This window comes from Primulina eburnea, chromosome 4, assembly GCF_022965805.1.
Source record: "Primulina eburnea isolate SZY01 chromosome 4, ASM2296580v1, whole genome shotgun sequence".
Classification (NCBI taxonomy): Eukaryota; Viridiplantae; Streptophyta; class Magnoliopsida; order Lamiales; family Gesneriaceae; genus Primulina; species Primulina eburnea.
The window spans coordinates 38,703,961-38,721,826 of record NC_133104.1 but is presented as its reverse complement, the minus strand read 5'-3'; the positions used below and the strand labels follow the sequence as shown (position 1 = coordinate 38,721,826).

The window sequence follows — 17,866 nt, the reverse complement described above, 5'->3', positions numbered from 1 at the left end:
GAGATGTCAAAAGTCAAACCTTCAATTATTGAAGGTTTATTCCAACTGTCCACTACACCCGAGTTGAGAAATATATCAATGTTGTGAAAAAATAAAAATTTATGGTAAAAAAGTAAAAATCTCAAATTCTCAAAATTTATCAAATTACACACTTTATAATATTTTTCTCTCTACTCAATTGTGATTTTCTTCACAAATGAGAGATCTATTTATAGGAAATCTTTACAAATAATCCAAAAATAAAATACATCATTACCTACATCATCACACACTAATTTTCAATATTTACAACTCTTATTTTCAACATTCAAATATTCAACATTCAAATATTCAATACACACATTTTAAATATATTTTTCAACACTCCCCTTTGTGATGATGATCATAATGATTGTCTTCATTACGTGTTTTTATACTGCCTCGTTAAAAACCTTAATAGGAAAAACCCATTGAGATAAAAACCATAGTAAGGAAAAAAGAGTGCAGTCACGTAAACTCCCCCTGATGTTGACATTAACAATTCTTCACAAATTACGTAGATTGCGCATCTCAATATTATATATGTGCTTTCTAAATATTGTCGTAGGTAGTGCCTTTGTGAAGAGATCTGATGAGTTTTCACTTGATTGAATGTGACGAACATCAATACATTTATTCTTCTCTAGCTCCTTGGTGAATGCGAAGAACTTAGGAGGAATATGTTTAGTTCTGTCGTTTTTTATGTATCCCTCTTTCATTTGAGCAACACATGCAGCATTATCTTCATATAGTATCACAGGCTTCTCGTCGAATGATAATCCGCATGAGATTTGGATATGTTGGGTCATTGATTTTAACCACACACATTCACGACTTGCTTCATGTAGTGCAATAATCTCGGCATGATTTGATGAAGTTGTTACAAGCGTTTGTTTCTGTGAACGCCAAGATATTGCAGTGCCTCCACGAGTAAATACATATCCAGTTTGGGAACGTGCCTTGTGTGGATCAGATAAGTATCCAGCATCGACATAACCAATTATACTTGGATTAGCATCTTTTGAATACAAAAGTCCCAAGTCTGTCGTTCCTCGTAGATAACGGAATATATGTTTAATTCCGTTCCAGTGTCTCTTTGTTAGATATGTGCTAAATCTTGCCAACAGATTCACGGCAAAAGATATATCAGGCCTTGTACAATTTGTAAGGTACATAAGGGCACCGATGGCACTTAGATATGGTACTTCTGGACCAAGAATATCTTCATCATCTTCACATGGACGGAATGGATCCTTTTCTATGTTTAATGATTTAACAACCATTGGAGTACTTAAAGGATTTGATTTATCCATATTAAAACGTTTAAGGATCTTTTCTGTATAATTTGTCTGGTGAACAAACATTCCGCATTCTTTTTGTTCAATTTGTAAACCCAGACAATACTTGGTTTTTCCAAGATCCTTCATTTCAAATTCTTCCTTCAAGTATGACACAACTTCTTGAATTTCCTTTTTCGTTCCAATGATGTTTAAATCATCAACATATACAGCAATAATTACGCATCCGGATGTTGTTTTCTTAATGAAAACACAAGGGCATATTGAATTATTTACATATCCCTTTTTCATCAAGTGATCACTTAGTCGATTATACCACATTCGACCTGATTGCTTTAACCCATATAGCGATCTTTGTAATTTCACAGAATAACATTCTCTGGGTTTTGAACTTTGCGCTTCAGGCATCTTAAATCCTTCAGGGATTTTCATATATATATTACTATCAAGTGATCCATATAAGTAAGCTGTAACAACATCCAAAATTTTCAGAAACCGCCAAGCTAATCAAATACCGAAACGTAATTGCATCCATCACGGGAGAATACGTTTCTTCATAATCTATTCCAGGTCTTTGAGAAAAACCTTGTGCAACAAGTCGAGCTTTATATCTTACTATTTCATTTTTCTCATTTCGCTTTCGAATAAAAACCCATTTGTATCCAACAGGTTTTACACCTTCAGGTGTAAGGACTATAGGTCCAAAAACATTACGTTTATTTAGCGAATCCAATTCAACCTGGATGGCTTCTTTCCATTTTATCCAATCCTACCGATTTTTACATTCACCAAAAGATTTTGGTTCATGATCTTCATTATCATTTATGATGTCGATTGCCACATTATAAGAAAATATATCATCAATTTCTTCTATATCTTTTCGATCCATATTTTTCCAATATTAATGTAATTGATAGATATTTCATGATTCTCGTCAGTTTGTGGTTCTGACAGAACATTTTCATCATCATGTGTTTCTTCAAGAACATCATTCTCTATTTTGTGATCATCATGTGTTTCTTCAGAAACATCATTCTTTATTTTGTGATCATCGTGTTTCTCTATGAAATTTCTTTTTCGAGGATTTTTATCCTTGGAACCGACTGGCCTTCCACGCTTCAAGCGTTTAATGACATCATGAGTATCTTCAATTTGTTTCTTTGGAATTTCAATTCGAGTAGGGGCATTTGCAGCATGTATATATGATTTAGTTACCCCTTTTGTGTCTGCAAATGCATCTGGTATTTGATTTACTATTCTTTGCAAGTGTACAATTTGTTGTACATCTTTTTCACATTGTTTTGTTCTTGGATCTAGATGTAACAATGATGATACATACCATGTAATTTCTTTTTCGGTATGTTTCTGTTCTCCCCCTAACATTGGGAAGATTTCCTCATTAAAATGACAATCAGCAAAACGTGTTGTGAACACATCTCCTGTCTGAGGTTCAAGATATCGAATGATTGATGGACTATCATAACCGATATAAATTCCAACCTTTCTTTGAGGTCCCATTTTCTTTCGTCGTGGTGGTGCAATAGGCACATACACCATACATCCAAAAATTCTCAGATGAGAAATGTCTGGTTCTTTACCAAATGCAAGCTGCAATGGGGAGTATTTATGATATGCACTTGGTCTGATGCGAATTAATGAAGTAGCATGTAAAATTGCATGTCCCCATATAGAAATAGGGAGCTTTGTTTTCATAATCATTGGTCTAGCAATCATTTGCAGACGTTTAATCAATGATTCAGCCAATCCATTCTGTGTATGTACATGAACAACAGGATGCTCAACAATGATTCCCATAGACATACAATAATCATTGAAAGTCTGGGAAGTAAATTCACCAGCATTATCAAGTCTAATTTTCTTGATTGTATAATCGGGCAATTGATTTCTCAATTTTATTATTTGAGCAAGTAATCTTGCAAATGCAACATTTCGAGTTGACAATAAACATACATGTGACCATCTGCTGGAGGCATCAATCAATACCATAAAGTATCTGAATGGTCCACATGGTGGATGGATTGGTCCACAAATATCACCCTGAATACGTTCAAGAAACATTGGTGATTCAATTTGAATTTTGACTGGTGATGGTCTTATAATAAGTTTTCCAAGAGAACATGCTTTACATTGAAACTTATTATTCTGAAAGATCTTCTGGTCTTTCAGTGGATGACCATGTGTATTTTCTATAATTCTTCGCATCATTGTTGAACCAGGATGTCCCAATCGATCATGTTAATTGGTTAATATTGAAGAATTATCAACTACCATGTTTGATTCAATGGGACTTATATGTGTATAATGCAATCCAGTAGGGAGCATTGGTAGTTTTTCAATCACATATTTCTTTCCTGATTTATATGTGATAAGACACATATATTTCTCATTCCCTTCATTCATTGTTTGAGTATCATATCCATGGGAATATATATCATTAAAACTCAACAAATATCTTTTCGATTGTGGTGAATATAAAGCATCATTGATCAAAAATTTTGTACCATTAGGTAACAAAAATTGTGCTTTACCACATCCTTTAATCAAGTCTACAGGACCTGATATTGTATTCACCGTTGTTTTTGTTAATTTACAAAGGTGCTCAGAGGCTCGACAAACTTTGGACCAATGTCCTGGAGTACCACATCTGTAACAAGAACTTTCATATCTTTTTGAGTGATTCTCAATAACACTTGTATTCTCATGATGCCTTTTCTGTGGATGGTTTGGGACGCTCTTTTGAGATGAGTTATAAAAATAACTATCTCTATTATTTTCAAAACCACGGCCGCGTCCACGACCACGACCAATTCCACGTCCACGTCCACGTCCACGTCCACGACCTCGACCAAGTCTTTGAAATTGATTTTGGTTTCCAGGTTTAAATTCATTTTTACTTACAACATTTACTTCTGTAAATGCTGTTGATCCAGTGGGTCGGGACTGATGATTTCTCATTAATAGCTCGTTGTTTTTTTCTGCCACAAGAAGACATACGATGAGTTCAGAATATCTCGCGAATCCACGTACTCTATATTGTTGCTGTAGAGTAATATTTGATGCATGAAACGTGGAAAATGTTTTTTCAAGCATCTCAGATTCTGTGACCTCATGTCCACAAAATTTTAATTGCGAGATTATTCTATACATCGCCGAATTGTAATCACTGACTTTTTTAAAGTCTTGGAACCTCAATGTATTCCATTCATCCTGGGCGGTTGGAAGTATAACTTCTCTTATATGTTCGAATCTTTCTTTTAATCCCTTCCACAAAGCCATGAGATTTTTTTCAGTCAGATATTCACATTTCAATCCATCGTCGAGATGTCGACGCAAAAATATCATGGCTCTTGCCTTTTCTTGTGACGTGCATATGCCATTTTCTTTAATGGTCTCGCTTAGACCCAATGACTCAAGATGCATTTCTACATCTAGAGTCCATGGCATATAATTCTTTCCCGTGATGTCGAGCGCAACAAATTCGAGCTTTGTTAAATTTGACATGATGGTACTAAAAAAAATTACGATGCATTTTATTAGTTAATAAATATTGCAATACAAAGTAACGGATAAACAACAAGTACAAGTATTTGTAAAAATAAAGAAAACGCACGAGGAGGATATTCTCCGATAAATACAAGACTCGTGAGTATGATAACCAAAATAATTAAAAATATCCTTGAGAAAGCCATCTTCTTTTTTCTTCGAAAACTTTGATGATGAATAATTTTTAGAGATGAAGAGAAAGTTGGAGTGATTGAATGTGTTTGTGAGATCATATTTATAGGGAAAAAACTAGCCGTTTTTTTACTATTTATGACCGTTGGTGTACAAAAAAATAAAGGTATATATTTGTATAATTTTATGGTAATAATATGGTATATATAATATTAGACATGTTTAAATAATTATGTATATCATATCATAATATTATAATGAGTGTCATAATTTATTTTGTTTAAAAACCTTATAGGCTTTTATACTTGTCGTATCTCTTACCGGGAGTGTGGGATGTCGTCTTAACATCCTCCCAGGATTTATAACAAGTTTATGAAAAATTTATCTTTATTATTTCTAATAATAACATTATATTGTATATTAAATAAATACACAATAAATAAATAACAGTAAAATAAATATTATTACTTTTGTTACCTTTTTTTTCTGTTTGGAGCTTGGAAAAGTATGTAGGACTTTTAGAGCTTCGTGCTGATAACGTGTTGTGAAAAAGTAAAAATTTATGGTAAAAAAGTAAAAATCTCAAACTCTCAAAATTTACCAAATTACACACTTTATAATATTTTTCTCTCTACTCAATTGTGATTTTCTTCACAAATGAGAGATCTATTTATAGGAAATCTGTACAAATAATCCAAAAATAAAATACATCATTACCTACATCATCACACACTAATTTTCAATATTTACAACTCTTATTTTCAACATTCAAATATTCAACATTAAAATATTCAATACACACATTTTAAATATATTTTTCAACAATCAAAGATTTATTTCAATTATGGTAAATTAATTATATTTACCTTTTTAAAGTTTGCCCTATATAAAAAAAATCAAATATATTTAAATATTATGTATATTTTTCATGAGGTTTGTGAAAAATAACAAATAAATATGATAATTTTACCATTACATACATCCTCTCATTTCTGTATTTTTCTTTTATTCAACTCTCTAAAAAGTAAGATATAATTGAGGTGAATGTTTGTAGTTTCAGAAGTTATTTAAATCAAGGTTCTAAAAAGCATGAAGCGTCTCGAAGCACGGATGTCGAGCTTCAAACTTTTCAAGCTTAAGCGAGATTAACACATGCTTAAGCATGAAAAAAACAATTTTTATATTTAGTGTAATTGTAATTATCTCAAACCAATAAATAGATACAATAATACATAAATATGATAAATTTAAGTCTGATACTTTAATTCTCATATTTATAAAAGCATAAAAATATCAAAATTTCAATTTTTATTTGTTTTTGCAATTACACCATATTAAAAAAAGCTAAATATTTGTCAAATCATTATCACATACTTAATCATAATTAAAATTAAAAAATAAAATCTAAATTATAAACATAATTTATTATTTTAAAATAAAAATATATACCTTCAAAATAAAAAAATTAAAATTAAATATATACTATTAATTGTATTAAGTATACTTAATTAAACGTCTTAATTACACTTAATTCGGTCAAACTACAGTTTAACTGTTTTTTTTCCGAAGCGGGGCGTTTTTGTCGAGCTTCAAGATTAAACGGACTTTTTAAAACACTGATTTAAATACATCGGATTTATTTGTTACTTTTCACAAACATCAAAGAGATAAATGTATCATTTCAATATAGTTGAATTTTTTTGTAACTACGATAAATTTAGTGGATGTGAATATAATTATCCCTTTCAATAATCAATACCATCTACATAATTATTATGAAAAACAGCCCCACGACAATTTTTTGTCGACAAAATGTTTATGCTAAATTTACAAGAATTATCAGTAGTTTATGCAAGGCTCACAAAAAATCCAATACAAAGTTTCGACAAAATAAATTACCTCACAATATTAGTTGTTGTATCAAAAATTATAGATAATAAAAATATAATAAAACTTAAAATTTTTAAATCGTACCGTAGATAATCCGTCAACGTGTGAATGTGAATCACTAAATTCGAATTATTGGGAACTAGCGACAAGTCAACAGTTGTTGGGATCACGTTAGGTGTTTACTCGAGCAGAATAGTTTTAAACAAATGTGAACACCATTAATCCAAACTTTGGATTAACTTTTTTGGAGGGTAATTCCATCGGAAACCCGTCCGTAATCAGCGATTCATGTGCAAGTGGGCATACCATTCTCTCCGCTGAAAACAGTAATATTTACCTCGCTCGTTTCCACACCAATGGTATCTCCTGAAACTGAAAACGAATCCATGTCATCTCATGCTCTGCTACCAAATACGAGGATGCTATCCCGCGGTGATTTGCCTTTCTCAATACCTCGAGGTAACAGTGTTTTTTTGGATCCAGATTCAGACAAGAAACTCGTATGCAAGAGTTGATTTTTTTTTTATTCGAACAAGTGAAGCAATTAGCTTCTCCTCCTCCGGGATTTTTAGAGAGTGATTTTGATTTTATACATGGGTGATGAAAACAGAAAAAGAAACACAGTTACGAAACCCAATTTCTAAAAGGTAAAAAATTCTGTTGAATTTTCAATCAAGCCAGCTCGGTTTATTATATTAATTAAATATATTTCACTGAGCATTGACTTCAAGGTTTATGATATTGCACCCAATTGTTTAGGTAGCGATAATTTTGTGATTAAATTTTGAATCAGAGGAAGAAAAGGATGTTATTAGATTAGATTCCCTTTTTCGGAAAGAATAATTTACATTTAAAAATTCTAAATTTAGTTACACACGAAGGATAACCTTGTAATTTTTTGCCTTGATGACTCCTAACATATTCCTCCACCCAGATTTCTTCTTCATATATATGTATTTATCTTCATTCCCCGTACGCATCGTTTGGCGGACAGGATTCTTCCTGACGCCGCTGTAATTCATCGTTACATTTTCTGAAAGGGATATTTCAATGGCAGAGGTTGCGCTGAATGACCCATTTCATGAAATCCGCCGGGAAGACGACGCCGGAGCAGCTTTTGTATTAGAATCCAAGGGTAATATTAGTTTTTTCTACACTGCTTACCATGCATTTCGCTGTACGAAGAATGGGTAACGGGGGTGTTATTCGAAAATATGTGGGTCGATTTGAATTTGGAACTAAGGTGTTTGAATAATTAAAATGGTATGCTTTTGAACAGGGGAATGGTGGAAGTCGCGGTTTCATTTTTATGCCGGCGAACTTTAATATTATTGCTGCATAGATAGATTTTGTGAGTGTATTATTGCTGCATAAAATAAAAATTTATGGCACAAGATATTTGCGAGTCGATTCGAAACCAGAACACGGGAATTGAATGATTAAATGTACGATGATGGACAGGGGAATGGTGGCATGCGGGGTTTCATTTGACCACGGCGATAGTGGGTCCCACGATACTTACTCTGCCATATGCGTTCCGGGGGCTCGGATGGGGTTTGGGATTCCTGTGCTTAACGGCCATGGGGGTGGTTACTTTCTATTCCTATTATCTCATGTCGTTGGTGCTTGATCACTGTGAGAAGGCGGGGCGCCGCCACATAAGATTCCGGGAACTGGCAGCTGATGTATTAGGTTAGTTTTCCATTTAAAGATTTCATTATTTGTGGTAACCAGTACAAGAGTCAACAGCACGATCCCCATCTATCAATTTTACTCATTCTGTACGAAATTTCATAATTTTCGTACAAAACCCCTATCTACTGGTATTCATATATGATAATTTCTGCATAACTTTTTTTTAACTGGGCATTTGATGCTTCAAGAAATCATGAAAACTATTTTTCCCACTTTGCTGCCTAAATCTTACAAGCTACAGATTCCTGATACCATTTAAAAAAAAAAATCCATATCATAATCATGGAAAATTGTGGTTTTTGGCATTTTTGAGAATTCATTTCAATTTTTATTTTTTGTTGTTGTAAGGTGTTAATGAAGAAAATTTATAGGTAGAAGATTTTAATTGCTGCTTGAAATTTTGGAGGAAGAAGCCAAAATATTATCATTTGTTACATGTCAAAGCACTTTGTTTGAATTTTAAGATTGCAAAGTTCCAAAATCTGGAAGTTTAAATTTGGATGTGGTAGAGAGGTGCTTATACACTTATTTTTGGTTAGGAAAGAGCCATTTACCCTATCAGTTTGTCCTGAAATTTTTGTAATGTAAGATCTTCTGTTGCAATATCGTTGGGTAAAGTGATTGAGAAATTCCTAAGAAAATTCTATGAAGACAGAAAGAAGTATGCTGAATTGTTTGTTTTCTGGTGGTGAGCAATATTGCCTAGCTCGGATCTGTGCAGCACCCTATATTGAAAAAAGAAATCGACCTAGTTTTCTGTAGTGTGTTTCCAACATGATAATTGATTTTTTTTTTTTGTGTTCACGCCTTCTTTTAGGATCTGGATGGATGTTCTATTTTGTGATTTTCATTCAAACGGCAATTAATACGGGCATCAGTATTGGAGCTATCCTTCTTGCTGGGCAATGCCTTCAGGTATAGCAATGCAGATATCATTTGGTTTACATGAGGCAGACAACAGCCAAATTATGCTCTATAGCTTGTAAAAGAAAATTTATGCTGGAACTGAATATGCAATTGTTTGCACTTACACGGGGAATTTAATTTAAAAAGTACTGCACATCTCTACTAATTATAGCATCATAATTTAGATACTTATATCAAATTTTATTTTCAGTTTTATTATATTGATGTTTACATATTTTATCTACTGCTGGGAAGTGCAGATCATGTATTCAAACCTCTCTCCTCACGGGCCGCTGAAATTATTTCATTTCATAGCAATTGTTACAGTAGTTATGATACTCTTGTCTCAATTCCCAAGCTTTCATTCTCTGAGGCACATTAACCTGGGATCACTGCTTCTTAGCTTTGGCTATACTTTTCTCGTGGTTGGTGCTTGTATTAATGCAGGTGAACATTTTATGCTTTGTTCTCTGTCTAATTCTAGAACGTAGCATATTTTTTTATAAGGAACTTGCTGCATATGTAGCCAAAGATTTAAATAAAATATCCATCGTTTTCTTGAATTGCTATATGGATCTAAGTCTGATTTCTTGATAAATAATACATGCATATGGATTAGTGATTTGATAAAGTTATTGAACATGTATCATGTTGACCCAGAACTTCCACTCTGATGAAAACCAAATGAATGAGCGCATTTAATATAGCTTTTCTTGATAAAATTATATGTTGCAGCTATCTTTTAAACAAACAGTATATGGATCATGCTTGTGATCTTACTGTTTCCATTATTATGCAGGCACCTCTAAGAATGCCCCTCCAAAGGACTATTCTTTAGAATCCTCAGAATTATCGAGGGTTTTCAGTGCGTTCACTTCTATATCCATAATAGCCGCCATATATGGAAACGGTATACTACCTGAGATACAGGTAACATTTATTTAGCTCTAGAATTGAATAGTTTATGGAATATCTTCTTGATTCTTGTTTGAAACAATCATACAAAGTCAAGTCTAATAGCATTTGGAGAGGATGAATGAGTCCCAGCAGAAAACGTTGATGATGAGCATCTTAAAAAAATATATTGCTCAAGTTCCATTACATGATAATTACCACTTTTTTTGTAATATTACCTTTTAAACAAATGCAGGCAACACTGGCTCCACCAGCCACAGGGAAGATGGCGAAAGGCCTAATAATGTGTTATACTGTAATATTCCTGACCTTCTACTCCGCTGCAGTCTCCGGATATTGGGTTTTTGGGAATAAATCTAACTCGAACATTCTCAAAAGCTTAATGCCTGATGAGGGACCTTCGTTGGCTCCAGTTTGGCTTTTAGGTCTCGCAATTATATTTGTTCTCCTTCAACTTCTTGCTATTGGCCTTGTAAGTTCTATCAATTGTACTCGAATTCTATTTTCTTTATCACTCTCTTTTTCATCACCAAATTCTTGAAATCCCCGAGCTACCTTGTGATTTTAGCTTTTATACCATGGCCCTACTCAGGTATATTCTCAAGTAGCTTATGAGATAATGGAACGGAAATCAGCTGACGTGAACCAGGCAATATTCTCCAAAAGAAACTTGATCCCGAGGATAGTTCTTCGCTCCCTCTATGTGATATTTTGTGGGTTCTTCGCAGCTATGCTACCTTTCTTTGGTGACATCAGTGCTGTCGTAGGGGCCATCGGCTTCATCCCCCTCGATTTTGTCCTGCCGATGCTTCTTTACAATATGACTTACAAACCCACCAAATCGTCGCCTGCATATTGGATCAACAACTCAATTATCATCATTTTCACATGTGTTGGCTTATTGGGCTCGTTTTCTTCTATAAGAAAGCTGGTCTTAGACGCCAAAGAGTTCAAACTTTTCAGTGATAACGTTGTTGGTTGAGTAAAAATGGAGGGAATTGCTAACTTAGTCTTAAAACGGAAGATATGTGCTCTGTTTTACGCAGAAATTTGTTGTCATTAAGGATCATAACCTTTCAATATATGTCAATTTGTCGATGAAAGAGCAAGCAACGTGGGGATAATTAATGTTAGCCTTTTACGGTGCAAGAATTTGTCCCCGACCTAGTAGGTGTCGATCTACATGGTCTGGATGGCTGAAGAACATGATATGTTTATGCAAAGTTCGACTCAATCTATGGATTTGTAACAAAGTTCATAAAAATCGTACAGACAAGAATTCAATATAATTTGTATGATCATATACACTCAGTTTGATGTGTGACTCGAAATTTATAAAAGATACACTCTTTTGAAGAATTTCTGTGGCGGGGTTGGATTTTCTATCATTTTTTGTCTTTTCAAAATTCTTGAATATTTTTTTTTTCGCTTTGTGAGATTTATTGGATAATAGTATCTGGACGTATAGGAGAGGGGGGGGTGGGTGGACGGGGACGTGGGGGGACCATAGGACCGTGCAAACTCCGGGACTTTTTTCAAAAAGCACACGAAATGACTTTCAAAAAACTCGAGATATATTTTTTACATGCTCAAAATTATTGAATGTGTATTCTCAAAAAAAAAAAATATTAATGTGAATGATTTTTGTTTATCCTATGTGGCAGGCCTTTGACAAATATTTTTTATTTTATGAGACCGAGTCATTTTTATGAGACAGATCTTCGACTCGATCCTGATGCATGAAAAAAATATTAATTTTCATTATAAATATGGATCAAGTTAACTTATGTGAGACGGTCTCACAGGATCGTATTTTGTGAGACGAATATCTTATTTGGATCATCCATGAAAAAATATAACTTTTTATTCTAAGAGTATTACTTTATATGAATATCGATAAGGATCCGTCTCAAAGATAAATATTCGTGAGACCGTCTCACGAGAGACCTACTCTTGATGATTTGAAGGAGACGTGAACCATACTGTTGGTAGTTTGTTCAGGGGCAAATTTTTGAGAGTTGAAAAAAGTCCATCTTTAAAAAAATCAGTTGTCTTACATATAAATTTTCAGAGAACTTGAATTTTCACCCTTAAAATATATTTAATGTAACTAATGTATGTATAAATCCTTATTTAGAATTCATTATTAACAAAACTTGTTCGCAAAAAAAATCATGCGACAATTTTAAAAGGAATATTTTATTCATATTTAATCTATATTCTATTTAATTAGAAATATTAGAATTTTGTATTTCTAGACTAATTTAAATTAGTCAAGATGATAATATTTATTAGTAGATAATTTTATTCTTGGGATTTATCCCACATTATTTAATTTAGAAACTTATCTCTAAGATATAACATTCTAGATTTGAATAGAGTTTCATCTCTAATAAACTCTTGTTTCCTTGTTTGTAGGATGTGGATATCTATGGAAAGATATTTAGGGCAAAGTGGGAGATCTATATAGACAGCATATTAAGAGAAAATTTGTGACGTTTTTTGAAGGGATTCGCTACAGCTACTGGAGCTTTTATGAACCAGCACAAGTTCAGTATTGAAGATTCGTGTGGAGAGTTTGTGTGATTGATTCACATAATCACCGTGTTGCTGATTGGTATTGACGACACTCAAGAACAACACTGACGTCAAGTGTTGATCGAAGAGTACTTTCGTTTAGTTTTAAGCAATACGTTTTTGTTTTATACATCTAGTTTTAGTTTTATTTATTTTGACGTTGTTTAATTGATTAATTCCTTAAAGTGTAAGGAATTCGGATTTATTATTCTCAATGGTATTGTTTTGTGTAAAACGATTTACATAATTGTCTAATGATTGCGATGATGCATTACACAAATAGTTGTATTTGTGCATAATTCAAATCTAGTGTTTATTCATTAAAAGTTATGTGAGTGTTAAACTTTATTTCCCTTGCATGTTGTATACTGGTATTACCAACACCTGAACACAATACTAACTACTGATATACACAATATTTTAATTTCTTATATGTTTATGAACAACATCCCTTATTCAAATTTGAAAGAAATTTGTCTGGTATCATATAATGGGGAATATTGAACATAAGCAAATATGTTTGTCAGTATTTTAATTTCAATTGGATTATGAAAAAAGGACAAAAGCAACGTATTGAAACAGCTGTTCATACTCAGCAGACAAGCGAGTCTGCTGTCCAAACTCCGTATGCTTTCCAAAGAAGAAAAGATACTCCCATAATCTTTACTAATCCATCCAAATTCTGTTTTATTAACTAATTATTCAAATTAGCTTACCAAATTGTTTAACCAAAAACTCCATGCACACTGAAGACTTTCTCATATTACCCCTTCTTAAGTTTGCTTGAAATATATTTATTTCGAATCGTTCTAAAAAATATTAAAATTATTATTTGAAATATACTTTACCCCAATACAAAACCAACATTTTATAAATATGCTTTTAAAAATTAAATAATTTTCAAGCCTCAACTACAATTCGACTTTCCTTCAAAAAAAAAAAACTATAATTCGACTTGTAGTCTAAATAAATATTTGCATCTCAATTCCAAACTCCAATCATAAAGTCTAACATTTACGTCATGTACAAAAACTTATGTGAGACGGTCTTATGAGTCGTATTTTTTGACATAGATCTCTTATTTGGATCATTCATGAAACAGTATTACTTTTTATGATAAGAATATTGCTTTTTATTGTGAATATTGGTAGGGTTGACCCGTCTCACAGATAAAAATTCGTGAGACCGTCTCACAAAAAACTATTCATAATTCTGATAGAGATCTGTTCAAAGTGAGTTTGAGCAAACAGAGACCAAGTTCATGAAATGTTATTTTTCAATCTAAACATAACATATAATTATTTCAAACTATAATATGATAATTCATTAATTTTATAATTATTATATAACTCATATTGAATATAAATTAAATTAATTATAAAAACGATTGTACAAACATACAACACATACGTAAATACATTTAGTATAAATGAAATTTGACTCGATTAACGCTCGTAATCAACTATTGCTGAGTGAATGACAATTTTCCAAAGTCATGATGTCACTTATAAGCGCATTTTTTCCCAGTCGACGTCTTCATAATCATAATGATAGTCCGATATGGTGTACCAAAATCAAATTAAAATAATAGATCTGACCAAAAGAATAATATATAAATATAAAAGAAACCTCATGTTTGACCAAGTAGTGCATTAATTGGGCTCAAAATCGTGCAATTATTTGCATGTACTCATAAATTTTTATTTGTGATACACGTTAATTATATTTATATTTATAATAAAATATAATTTTTTTGTCATGAAAATAATACCATATCTCATATATGATATAACTCAGGTACTGTTCTTCATTTATTCTCAATTTTTGACTTGAGCGTCAGAAGGATTATGCCAGGATATCCTCCCGGTCCTCTTCTAACGGTCTTATTCGTGATTTCAGGTTGAGTACAATTTCGAAAGCTGCGTCTGGACAAGTGACACTTTCTGGAATCAGACTGTAAATTTTCGGTGAGCATCAGAAAATAATAATTTTTAATGAGTGATTCAGATAGACTGTTCACTTATTTCTCAATTTTTGACTTGAGCGTCGTAGGAACTACGCCAGGATATCCTCCCGGCCCCCTTCTAACGGTCTTATTCGTGATTTCAGGCTGAGGGCGGAAATCAGACCCTAAATTTTCCGTGAGCATCAAAAAATAATAATTTTTAATGAGTGATTCAGATAGAATATGTATCTGATAAAATTAACCCATAAAATCATTTCATATGAGTTTTTGTATTTCTTAATTTCACATTTTGTTTGGATAATGCAAAATTTATTTTAAAATAAAAATAAATGTATTAATTTTGAAATGGTTTGCTGACATTCAAATATAATTTTAATTTAGTGGTAAAAAAAAAGTGAAATTGAACGTATTTTTTAATGTAACTACAATTTACTTACTTTTCATTAAACATATAAAATTAAAGAGTTGATATTTACATTTCATTTCTTATTACTTGCATTTTATTTATAAATAAATTTGATATACATTTTATCTACACAAAATGTAATATAAATATTGATTTTTATAAAATAATAATATTATAATTATATATATTCACACACACATTAAATATGCGCGTTACTGTTAAAGTTCCTCCACGCCATGTACTGAACATCGCACCTCATTAATGCGAAGTTTACTCGGTGAAACTTAGCCATAAGAAAATTCAACCAACTGGACACATTTCACACATCACTAGCTATTTATAAACAAGTCAAAAAATATTAAATTTTACTGGTCTGAAATCAAATTACAAAAACCACAAGTTTGAACATATTGAGTTTACACTATATTTATAATAATAATTTTCTTTATATATTATTACAATATGGTGGTCTCTCGTACTTTTATTACACAAATTATATTAGATTTAATTATATGATATAGACATTTCATCCAATCGATTTTATGTATGAATCAGATCTACTCGTTTTATAAATATAGATATTTGAGATTATCTTACAAAAAATTTACTTTTTTATTTTAAATTAAGATAATCAATTGAATATATTATATTAAGATTAGGTATCTTGCGAGACGGTCTCGCGGATCTTTATCTGTGAGACGAGTCAACTCTACCGATTTCACAATAAAAGTAATACTCTTAGTATAAAAAATAATAATTTTTCATAGATGATCCAAATAAAGACATGTCTAACAAAATACGACTCGTGAGACCGTCTCACACAAGCTTTTTGTCTTATATTAAAACATACTTAAAGTGTTGCTAAAAATTGTTAATATTTGAGTAGGTCTCTTGTGAGACGGTCTAAGGAATCTTTATTTGTGAGACGGATCAACCTTACTAATATTCACAATAAAAAGTAATAATTTTTCATGGAATGACCAAATAAAAGATCTGTCTCACAAAATACGACTCGTGAGACCGTCTCACACAAGTTTTTGCCTAAATATTTTTACATTAATTTTTCAGTATAATATTAAGTATGGAAAAAAAAAATCCAATACGTGATTTTATTGTTTGTGAAACATTGCAGTCTCGTCTCACACCATAGACACGCACCCACCATAATTAAAAACTTCACCAGTACAACACGAGCTTCAATCCCGTCTTCCCAACTGATCAAAACCTCCTCAATCCTTGGAAAAACGGAGGAAAAATGGAGGAAATTGCGAAAGCAAAGCAAGATCAACAAGCGTCGAAGAATTTGGTGTGGGACTGTGGCAGCTCTCTCTACGATTCGTTCGAGTTGAAAGCATTGGAGAAGCAGCTCAGTTCCGCCATAGCTTCCAGAACTCTCTCCATGCCCCACTTAACCGAGGGCCACCGCCTACCTCCTCCGCCGACGAAAAAGAAACAACCCACGTCTAAATTCATGCGCTCCGTCCACAGACTTATGCGGTCAGTTTTCAAATCCAATCACAGCAGCAAGATCAATAACAGCGAAATCGACCCGCTTACCCCAGAATTCATTCCGAATGAAGGGTTTTATATGATTCACGACAAGTCTGGCGCACTTTCCACGATCCCAGAAGTTCCAGAGCGTGAAGGGTTCTCGCCTGAAATCAACTCTTTGGTCAGAAGAAGTAAGTCCGATAGATTCAGTACCGCTGCTGCTGTTACTAATTCTGTAGGTATCTATTGTATGTGATTGATCGACCGATCGATCGACCGATCACAATTAAGTATAATCCATCCCCAGTCCAATAATCTTCTCCCAAAAACACTGTGGAAATATCCTCTTTACGTATATTTGAATCAGCTATATGTACATTAAAGGACTCGTATCAACTTAAATATAATTTTGGTTACCTTTTCTTGATTATATAATGTTACTATAAAAAAACTATGGCAATTCTTGTATGGGCTTTGAAATGCAATGATTTCATCAGAGAACGTAAACTTAGAATTGGAAGAAACCTGTGCAAATTGCAATCGATGTCTTAATGTCAAAAAATGTAGCAATCTCTCAATTAATTTTGAAATTCATCTGACTCATCATGATGATCCATAAAGTTTAGAGTAAGTCTTTTGTGAGACGGTTTCACGAATATTTATCTGTGAGACGAGTCAACCCTACTGATATCAAAATAAAAAGTAATACTTTTAGTATAAAAAGTAATATTTTTTCATGGATGACTCAAATAAGAGACCGTCTCACAAAATACGACCCGTGAGATCGTATCACACAAGTTTTTCCTCAAAGTTAATGAATAGAATGTTTGGTTTTTATGAATTTTAATTTTGTCATATCATAAATGATCATATTCAAAATTGGTATTTTTGGCCAAAATTGTTGGGAGAATATGGGTTTTAAGATTTGGTTGGATGTCTTTAGCAAGAAAATGTAGTAATTACAAATACAATGGAATTCCATCTTTGTCAAGGTGGACACATCTTTTA

General features: G+C 32.5%; 2 protein-coding genes across 2 annotated transcripts; both read left to right on the top strand.

Moving 5' to 3' along the window:
• The first annotated feature begins 7,082 nt into the window (after positions 1–7,082).
• LOC140831183 (probable GABA transporter 2) lies at positions 7,083–11,769 on the top strand. The gene is made up of 8 exons (XM_073194983.1): positions 7,083–7,361; positions 7,960–8,037; positions 8,364–8,594; positions 9,415–9,512; positions 9,764–9,950; positions 10,303–10,433; positions 10,654–10,890; positions 11,011–11,769. The coding sequence occupies exons 1-8, from the start codon at positions 7,259–7,261 to the stop codon at positions 11,398–11,400; spliced, it is 1,455 nt and encodes a 484-aa protein (XP_073051084.1). The 5' UTR covers positions 7,083–7,258; the 3' UTR covers positions 11,401–11,769.
• A 4,853-nt stretch (positions 11,770–16,622) lies between these two features.
• Positions 16,623–17,114, top strand: LOC140830281 (uncharacterized). The gene has a single exon (XM_073193563.1). It carries the CDS (start codon positions 16,623–16,625, stop codon positions 17,112–17,114), a length of 492 nt encoding a protein of 163 aa, XP_073049664.1.
• Positions 17,115–17,866: the final 752 nt, after the last annotated feature.

Bases quoted from the DNA above. Each gene is read 5' to 3' on its own strand.
- LOC140831183 (XM_073194983.1), top strand. From the start codon at position 7,259: ATGGTATCTCCTGAAACTGAAAACGAATCCATGTCATCTCATGCTCTG. The intron at 7,362-7,959 runs GTAACAGTGTTT...TTTCAATGGCAG, and splicing joins GCCTTTCTCAATACCTCGAG to AGGTTGCGCTGAATGACCCA. The intron at 10,891-11,010 runs GTAAGTTCTATC...GGCCCTACTCAG, and splicing joins AACTTCTTGCTATTGGCCTT to GTATATTCTCAAGTAGCTTA.
- LOC140830281 (XM_073193563.1), top strand. From the start codon at position 16,623: ATGGAGGAAATTGCGAAAGCAAAGCAAGATCAACAAGCGTCGAAGAAT.